Below are 10,299 nucleotides of genomic sequence, written 5' to 3'. Positions count from 1 at the left end.
GGTTTTTCTTATCAGACTACAAGCCAAAACTTCAGAGAAACGGGGACCACCATAAATTCCTTCTTTGGGTTCCTTTTTTGGGGTGGGTCTGTACAGGAGTGAGACCAAGAGTAAACCTACTTCCTGTAAACCCCATCTCTGAGGGAGTTTTATGGCCCTGAGGAAGATGGAAAGACCATTCAAACATTATCAAAAACTGTATCTCCTGTTCGTCCTTCTGAAATGCCACTTGTCTTTCCTAAAGAAACATATTTGTTTTTCCCATAGGAGCATTTTTTTCTTTTCCCTTTTTCATGCTAAGTTAGGTATTTTAGCCCCTAATTCTAACCAGTCCGTTGAGTGACTCATCACTGAGTACTACCACCTGTATGTGCACTGGATGAGTAAATAACATCATGCCTCTCTTGCTGATATGTCTTTTGTCAGTTTAATTTGCAAGCTCCAGGAACTTAATATAAGAGAGTAGAGGAAAAGTTATTTTTACCTAAAAGTTTGTAATATAGGTTGTATATGTGAATTAAAATGGAGAGAGAGAGACTTAAGATGGGGAGATTGATCCAGGCATGATTAGTAGGAAAGAAAGTAGAGATGAGTAATGTACTTCGGAGAGATTGCAGAAGCAGAATCATAATAATTTCATTAAAAAGTGAGAGAGGGGACAGTCAACTAGTCAATAATGACTGAGGTTCTGAGCCTGGATGACTGGGCCTGTGATGGTGCCATTAACAGAAATAGGAAATGCATTAGAGATAAAGGTTGCAAGAACATAGAATAGTTAATGGAGCCTATTTGAAGCCTGGCAGAGAGGTTAGAGCTGGAGATGTGGCTTTTGAGATTAATTGGATTGAGTGAGCCTTAAGACAGGAGGTGGAAGGAGAGAACCAAGGGAAGTGAAGGCAAGGAGGGGAGGGGGCATTGGAAGTGATTTGGGGCAGAAGGAGGAAAAGGGGCTTGCCAACGAGGTAATCAAAGGTGACAGGGATGGAAGAGGAAGGTGCTGTGTCAGAGTGTCCGAGGGGCTGAGATAAAAGAGAGGCTCTTTCCTGGTATAAAACACTGTAGAAAGGTCGATGAGGACCTAGCACACTCCCCAAGGGCTGGCAAGAAGGTAATCCTTCCAGAAAGCAGTGGCAGGAGAGGTTGGAGAGAAGAGGCAAACGTGTTTACCACCCCTTCAAGGAATCTTGTGGTGAAGGGAAAGAGGAACAAAATACCAATGACTTAGGGTTATCTGAGTTTCTTCCCCACTTTGGGATTTTTATTGATTCCCCAAATTTAAAATATCAACTCAATTCTAGCTATATCTTGATGATAGCCATGACAGAACCGAGTTCTTGAGGGGGCACTAGAAAAACTATTAAGAGGCATCTTTCTTTCTTTCTTTTATTCCATGTTTACATATCCACCTCTTTGTCATTAAGTAACAACATTTTATCAAAATATACAAACAGCACAGATACTTAAAAATGTATAGCTAGTATTGTAATTTAACAAGATTGACTGCTACAATTAGCATGCATGGGTCTCTTGAGTGATGCCTAAAGAGAGACTTATGAATCATCAATTCATCAGTGATGGTATAAGGGACTGCTTTTTTTTTTTTTCTCTTGGAAGAATTATATACTTCATTTCTTTACTTGTTATAATAAATGTGAGGATGGCAATGAGTGACTGCCACTGTATTGAAATCAACTAAGAATGGATGGATGGAAAGGTTTTATTGGCAGGAGTACCATGATTCTATTTTTGTTGGACTCTAAATTTAATATCTATGTTGACAAGGTCACCAGAGTAGGCATTCTATTAAAACCTTCCATATCAGTGATATGAGCTCTTCCCACTTTCCATTTTCCTCTTTCCTGTGTATTTCATGGCTAATCAGAATGATGGATTTGTAAATCTCAAGTTACAAGCTATGTTTATTGTGAAGGGTCCCCATAAAAACTTATTCAGGGCTCTCCCCCCCACTACTACTCACACTTCCACAGATGTACATAGAGTAAAATGGGTTAGTGATTACTTGTCTGCAGCTGAGTGAAATCCATTACTATACCAGGCAACGTGCTATTTCAGTCTTGAGACATTTGTTCTCACTTTGCTCCTTGAGTCATCAAGTATTTCATTGATCAGCAGTTGGTGCGCAAGTGAAGAGCCATCATTTAGAGCAGAATTAAGTTTCCACATCTTTCACAGTGTGAAGAACCATTTTTCAAGTAAATAACTATGGTTAGTCATGATCTAACTTCAAGAATAGCTGTGAAAGATGAGAGAAACCAAAGGTGGTGTCATTAGTGAAGTTGAGTTGGTTTCTGTTACAGATGCAAAGTCAGTGAGGAGCTGAAAGGCCTCAGCTTTTATTGTTGAGTGTTTCTTTTCTTTCCCAAGTTGAAAAGGAACCCAAGAAGTGTCACTCGAACCAGTTCACAGAGAGAAGGCCAGTTCTTTCGTGTGACTGAAGAAGGGATTCAGGATATCAGCATCTCCATCCCCGGGTTAATGAAAGAAAAGTTTCTGAACATGTTCTGGTCCATACTGTTGATCAGTGCTCTGTCGGCGAATGACAGCCGGGGTTTCTCATTTAAGAATTCCTTGTCGAAATTGCTACAGTCATATGGTGATTTCTTGATCAGAGTTTAAGGGAGAGAGGGGGAGAGGAAGGAAAGAAAATCAGCCGCTAAATTAATTATCTTTACTTTTGTTATGGAGGCTATAATCTGTGTATGACAGCATTGGTGTTTACAGGTAAACTAAACTGAAATAATACAGATGATCATATATGGCTTTTGTTGAACATCTCTAATATCTTGACGCATCAATTTAACAATAGTATAATTAAATTCATATAAAGGATTTGCATAGTAAACATTCAAATAGGATCTAATGTTTCTAGCTAATAGTTTACATGAAGTGGAATTGGCCACCTTTGAAAAAAAGGGTGAGCCCAAATTTGACCTTTGTCCTTTTAGTCTACAGGGAACAGTGGGTAGGGGCAGGAGGTGGGGCTTGGTGAAAGGTGGGAGAAGGAAGGAGTTTTGCAGATTATCTATTCCTGTTCTTTTATCAACATCCTTCACTGCTATTGGTTCTCCCACCTATGTTAATTTTATTATTAAACATCTTGGACTGTCTTCCAAGACAACCCAGAGTGGGACAGATTCTCCTCATGCCACCTGGTCCATTTTGTGCCCATGAAAAAAATAATGTATAATAAACACTTATTCATGAATTCTATTCAGTATGGTGTACAATTCAGCTTTCTAAGATTATCAAAAGTCACCCTTACATATAGGAGCATAACTGAGAGTTGGGCCCCTCCCACCCTCAAGGGGACAGGCAGGCAGATTCGGAGTAGAGGAGAAGGGCTGGTCCCATCCCCGGGTGTCTCCTTACCACTTTAGGCCTGAACGGTGGGTCAATCTCCTTTCTTTCAAGCTCTTCCCAATTGATCTCCCGAAACAAAGGGTGCTGGCGGATGTCTCCCCTCACTCCCAGCCTCTTTTCAGGTTCCCTCACAAAAAGCTGAAAAGGAGCAGAAAGGGAGCAGTTACTTCTTGAAGGATGAGCCAAGTAGCCTCAGATGGAGGTAGCATTTCTTAGTGTATGAGTCACATGAATTTGACTCTATAAAGATAAAGGCCTGGCCTTTTGCCACTTGCTTTTCTAACCTTACTAGAGGATGGATGCACGAAATTAGTGCAAGAGTAGGCCTTCGCAGGCCTGGCTGCCTCGGCCACTGGTCGTTCTGGAAGGTTGTTCTGGAAGGTTGTTCGCCATCCGGTCTAATTAGCATATTAGCTCTTTATTATATAGGATTTTTTAAACTTACCGTTATCACCTGTTGACATGAGTAAACTGGTGGTAACACTCTCACTCGAATAAGCCGTCTGAATATTCTAGAGTCTGAGATTTTGCTTTCTTACCCCCTAGATATGCTATTTTTTGAGTTGTATAGACCTGGTTTGAAACAGCTTTATCCTGTGTTATTTACAGGATTTCTGGCAAGTTACAGGTGAGTTAATTTCCTCACTTGTAAAGTGAGTGAAGTGTCCTCCTCCCAGGGCTATTCTGAGGGTTAAATAAAATAATAGCACACACACACATATAACACACACACACACTGATTCCTGGTCTGTAAAACCCAACAACATAGAGTAAGTGATAAATTTATTTGATTCCTTGTAAGGTTGTCCTCTGGGGATTACAGCCTTGCTATGCAGCTATAATGTAAACTAGTCCCTGACAGGTGGTTTTGGAGAAGGCAACTGATTATTGAGACTCACTCTTGAATCCTGCAAGTTTGCTGGGCAAGTAATCATTCAAATCATCTTTCGTCATCTCTGACCTGTTACATAGACATTTTCTTCTTCTGTCCCCTCTCTTGTTACTTTCCCCTCTGAGGTCAAAATGAACATTGGCCAGGACAGGAAAGAAACCTGGAAACTCTTAAAACTTAAGCAAAACATGTCAAGGGCATTAAGGAACCGGAGAGTCCAGACTTGAAATTAGAAAAGTCACATGTCTTCTTAGTGTCCGGATTAGTCATTGCTCTCTCTTACATCAATTAGATGTTTATTTATAAAGTAACTGCTAGTTGGAGGGTGTCATAAAGAGCATGTAGGTTTTAAACAGAACCATGGTGAAATGCAGTATTTTCCATGAGGTTCTGGCAGAACTTGACCTCCACTCACACTGAATTGCAGGGATCTCTTGTTTTTATCAATTACAAGAATAGCCAGTCCATATGTTAAAGCACGGCTTTACTTGTGTTACATTACTACTTGAAAAGCTTCACAGGCTCTACTCTACCAAATAAAATAAAATAAATAAAAAATAAAATAAATAACATGCTATAACAAAGAGGAGATTCCCCTCCCCTCTCTCTCATGAGGAGAGTCTTTTTAGCAATCTAAGTGAAATGCCATGCAATCACCCCTGTGCATGCAGGTGGTCAGTCCTGGGCACGGTTCTAGCTTCCTTTCCTCTTGCCATATGATGGCCGCTGAGGCCTCTCAATGGAAACTTGAGTTCCAAAGCATCTCACTAGAAAACCACTACACAGTGGAAATAACATGAAACTGTCATCTGAGAAGCTTACTACCCACAAGGCCTTGGGCAAGTTTTCTGAGTCTCAGTTTCCTTACTTGTAAAATGGAGGGTGAGGCTAGATGATCTATACTCCTGTGATTCCTAATGTCCTCTGAGGCCCCTGGGCGGGCATTCCAGGCTCTCTGTAGCCAAATGCCAACACATATCCTTCAATTCCCATTATAATTCTCTCTGCTGTTCAGACATGCCTACTTATGGAATACTAGAGGCCCGGTGCACGAAATTTGTGCACGGGGGGTGGGGGGTGTTCCTCAGCCCAGCCTACACCTTCTCCAATCTGGGACCCCTCGAAGGATGTCCGACTGCCCATTTAGGCCTGATCCCAGTAGGATTGGGCCTAAACGGGCAGTCAGACATCCCTCTCACAATCCAGGACTGCTGGCTCCCAACTGCTCGCCTGCCTACCTTCCTGATTGCCCCTAATTGCTTCTGCCTGCCAGCCTGATCACCCCCTAACCACTCTCCTGCCAGCTTGATTGATGCCTAACTGCTCCCCTGCCAGCCCGTTTGCCTTTAACTGCCCTCCTCTGCAGGCCTGGTCACCCCTAACTGCCCTCCCCTGCAGGTCTGGTCCCCCCCAACTGCTCTTCCCTGCAGGCCTGGGTCCCCCCCAACTGCCCTCCCCTGCCGGCCTGGTCACCCCTAACTGCCCTCCTCTGCAGGCTTGATCGCCCCCAACTGCCCTCCCTTGAGGGCCTGGTCCCTCCCAACTGCCCTCCCCTGCTGGCCTCATCACCCACAACTGTCCTCCCTTGCAGGCCTGGTCCCTCTCAACTGCCCTCCCCTGCTGGCCATCTTGTGGTGGCCATCTTGTGTCCACATGGGGGCAGTCATCTTTGACCACATGGGGCAGCCATCTTGTGTGTTGGAGTGATGGTCAATTTGCATATTATTCTTTTAGTAGATAGGATTAGATAGGATAGAGGCCTGGTGCATGGATGGGGGCCAGCTGGTTTGCCCTGAAGGGTGTCCCAGATCAGGGTGGGGGTTCCCTTGGGGCATGAGGTGGCCTGGGTGAGGAGTCTGTGGTGGTTTGCAGGCCAGCCATGCCCCCTGGTGACCCAAGCAGAAGCCCTGGTATCTGGGATTTATTTATCTTCTACAATTGAAACTTTGAGCCTGGAGCGGAGCCAAGCTTTCTGCTCACTCTGTGGCGGCAGCCATTTCTGTTGGGATTTATTTATCTTCTATAATTAAAACTTTGTAGCCTTAAGCGGAGGCCAAGGCAGGCCAGGGCTGCAGAAGCTTGGCTTCCTCCATCACTGGGGGCAACCTTAGCCTCCTGCTCTCTCCAGCTCCGTGGCTGCCACCATTTCTGTTTGGATTTATGTATCTTCTATCATTGAAACTTTGTAGCATTGAGTGGAGGCCTGGGCTGGCAAGCGCAAGTGGAAAGCCTGGCTTCCTCCATTGCTGGGGAAACCAAGCCTCCCTCCTGCTCTCTCTGTGGCCGCAGCCATCTTAGTTGGGTTTGTTTGCATATTCACTCCTGATTGGCTGGTGGGCGTGGCTTGTGGGTGTGGCTTATGGGTGTAGCGGAGGTACGGTCAATTTGCATATTACTCTTTTATTAGATAGGATGCCACCTGCCTTTCCTACTTCTGTCTTTTGCTAATGACATTTCCATCTTGCAAGAAGACACCTCTCCCCACATTCTTTTCCAATTTCCCTTTCCTCATTTTTAAATCCTGACCCACCTTTCAGGGTTCAGCTTATACCCCGCCCCCATTCTTTGTGAAGCTTTCATTGATCACCTCTACTTATAGTGAGTTCTCCCTCCTTTTCAAGTCATATCCATTGTCATATGGTTAATTAGAGTCAGGCATTGTGCTAGATGCCTTAGCTATATTATCCTGATCTTAAAAACAGATTATAAAAGCAGATATTGTTATGTCAGCAGATATTGTTATGTGAGAAAACTGAGGCTCACAATAGCAAGTAACTTGCTCAAGATCACAGGTTCAGCCAGTGATAGAGCCTAAATTATCAACAGCCCATTCCTACTTCTGGTATTAGATAGTCTTCCTGTGTGCTCCACAGAATGTCTTCCTGCCATTAGAGAATTAGCTATGCACACACACACACACACACACACACACACACACACGACTATCTTTCCTTCTAGAGTGTAAGCTCTGGAGGGCAGACACCATTTATGTTTCTATTTCTTACAGAATCAAACACAGTGCCATGCACAAAGTATATGATCAGTAAATGCTTGTTGAATAAATGAGTAAGCTGTCTTTTCACTTTATTTATTTGCAAATTACGTGTCTTCAGTCCTCATCTGTTAGACTCTTGTTTTCAACATGTAGGACAGCTTATAGAAAAGGCACAAAGTTCACAGTAAAACATATTTTTCTGTAGATTCAAACACCAGTGTGAGTCACCAGATGGAAAAGCAGATTGATTTTTTTAAAAGCAGAGGGAATAAGTGACTTGGCTTTATATATCTTCCCTTGAAATGATCATAATAAATTATTGACCGCCACTTCTTAAGGACATTTTGATGAAACAAGATTAGAGAGAGGATGCAAGTGCCTCAAGAAAAGGCCGAACACTAACTCATGTTGTTATAATTAATGCTGCAGCAAATTAAGTTAGAAGTAACTGCTGGAGGCCAAGTGTGTACCATACTAGGTTTTCCATTAGATTTTTGTAGTAACATGTGGCATTTGTACCAAGAGGATCATGAGCCTGTTATATGTACCTGTGAAATTAAAAAAAATATTTTAAAAGATAAAATGTATAATGAGAATATAAATGATCTCCAGTTTCAAGACTCAAAATTCTGCCCAGCTAGTGTGGTTCAGTGGGTAAGTGTTGACCTATGAAACAGGAGGTCATGGTTTGATCCCTGGTAGGGAACGTGCAGGAGGCAGCTAATCAATGCTTCTCTCTCATCATTGATGTTTCTCTCTCTCCCTCCCTCTTCCTGGCTCTCTGAAATCAATAAAATATTTTTTAATAACTGTAAAAAAAAGACACAAAATTCTTTCTAGTTTTGCACACAAGAACAAATTACTATCTTTTCTGCCCTGCAGAAAGTCACCTCCTCCTCCTCCCAGGTTCTGAAGATGACTGGTGACCTCACGGGTAGTCATTGGGTCTGTGGCAAGGAATTTACATTGAGGGAATAAATGTTCATGTAGTAATACTTGCTTTTGTTCATAAAAGCTGTCACATTGGTAGAAAATAGCACACTGTTTACATAAATGGCCAGGATGTAGGGAGAGTTTGTTTAAATTCAGCTATTTAGGCGAAAAAGCAGTGCTGGGCTGCCAAGAATGGCCCATCCTGTGCTTAGCACCTGTCACTGAAATCTTCTCTTCCTCTTTGTCCATGCCTCAGATATATCTTTTACAAAAGGGAGAGGCATTTCTGTTTGAGACAATTAGTTTTCCATCATTTTTCAAACAAATGGACCAGACATCCTGGATGAATAAATGGGGAAGAAAGAGGCATGTCTTTGGCAATGGTCAACTATACTGCAGCGTCCCAGCTGTAGTTCTTTATGGAGTGCAGCTTCCCCCCGTGTGCAGTTGCTCCCTGTGCTGCATGCACCCATGTGCTATGAGGGCTAAAAGGGATAGAGTCTGGCATTGACACTGCTGCTGTGACAGATGCCACTAGATGCTGCTTTGTTCAGTTTTTCCAGAAGACCTGCTGCTCCTGGGTTTCACAACATTAGGCATAATTCCCTAGGGGAAGTTTCTCAGAAATATTACCTTTGGTTTTTGCAAAAGAAGGAGCTCAAGGATGTGGTGGCTGCTGGATAAAAGTTATAGAAAAACTAGAAGCCAGTCTTACTGTCAGAAAATTGCATGATGGAAACTAATTTTTATCAGCCCAATTGCTAAAAGATGGGCAAGAGCTACCTTCCCCATGGAGCAAGGGCATGGGATTTTCATTAACTCCTGTGGGAAAGAATAAGCCCAAACTCTAACACATGGCTTTAAATACTCTTGCAACAACAGTCCCTTTTATTTTCTTCTTTATCATTGTCTTGGTTTCTGCTCTATTAAACCACATTTACTTTCTACTCTAGCCACAAATCTTTTTCTTGCTACTGAAACTCTGCAGATTTTTTTTTTTTTTTGGTATTTGCTGGCATTTGGCCTTAGATTTTGTTTTGCTTTAAAACTTTTTATTTTGAAATAATGATAGTGTCTTAGTATGGTTGGACTACTATAACAAAATGCCATAAACTGTGTGGCTTAAACAACAGACATTTATTTCTCACTAGAGGCCTGGCACAAGATATTTGTGCACTCGGGGAGGTCCCTCAGCCCAGCCTGTGCTCTCTCCCAGTCCAGGAGCCCTCAGGGGATGTCTGACTGATGGCTTAGGCCTAAGCAGGCAGTCGGGCATCCTTAGTGCTGCTGTGGAGTTGGGAGAGGCTCCCACCACTGCCGCTGCACTCGCTAGCTGTGCGGTGCTCCCCCTGTGGGAGTGCACTGACCACCAGGGGCAGCACCTGCATTGAGCGTCTGCCCCCTGGTGGTCAGTGAGCATCATAGTGACCGGTCGTTCCACCATTTGGTCGATTTGCATATTAGCCTCTTATTATATAGGATAATTCTGGAGTCTGGAAGTTCAAGATCAAAGTGCCAGCATAGTAAGTTTCTGGTAAGGGCTCTCTTCCTGACATAGAAGGCCACCTTCTTGCTGTGTGATAACATGATCTTTCTTTGGTGCATGCATTTGAGGGGGGAAGATCTCCTTTCCTCCTTTTATAAAGGCATTAATGCCATCATGGAGGTCCCACCCCCATTACATAAGCTATACCTAATTACCTACCTCTTATAACCATCATATTGGGGGATTAGAGCTGAAACTTATGAATTGTGGGGTCACATTAAGTCTATACATATAGATCACAGGGTGTTAAAGTATAGTTAAAAAAAGATGTTCTGTGTATACTTCACCTAGTTTCCCCTAATGCTTGCATCTTACATGATTATAGCACAATATCAAGACTAGGAAACAGACATTGATGCAATATGGTATAGTATGTCTAGTTCTATGTAATTTTATCACAAGTGTAGATCTGGGTAACCACCACAGCAAACAAGATACAGAATTGTCTCGTCAACACAAAGATCTCCCTTGGGATATCCGTGCCTCCACTATGCCCAACACTAATCTGATTTCAATTTCTATAATATTGCCCTTTCAAGGATGCTACATACA

At 42.8% G+C, this 10,299-nt stretch overlaps 1 protein-coding gene across 2 annotated transcripts in view; it reads right to left on the bottom strand.

The window, feature by feature from the left end:
* Positions 1-292: 292 nt before the first annotated feature.
* Positions 293-10,299, bottom strand: part of PRKCQ (protein kinase C theta) — a 144,377-nt gene continuing 134,370 nt past the window's right edge. The window contains exons 17-18 of one of the 2 annotated variants that reach the window (XM_080644085.1): positions 3,391-3,519; positions 293-2,621 (exon numbers count right to left, since the gene is read on the bottom strand). In XM_080644085.1, the coding sequence (XP_080500211.1) occupies positions 2,466-2,621; positions 3,391-3,519 (285 nt within the window). In that variant the 3' untranslated portion in view covers positions 293-2,465. The remainder of the gene's footprint in view (positions 2,622-3,390; positions 3,520-10,299) is intronic. The other variant, XM_080644086.1, reaches the window with a different exon arrangement.

Source organism: Plecotus auritus (assembly GCF_963455305.1).
Source record: "Plecotus auritus genome assembly, chromosome: 1".
NCBI lineage: Eukaryota > Metazoa > Chordata > Mammalia > Chiroptera > Vespertilionidae > Plecotus > Plecotus auritus.
This window is presented reverse-complemented; position numbering and strand designations above follow the sequence as displayed.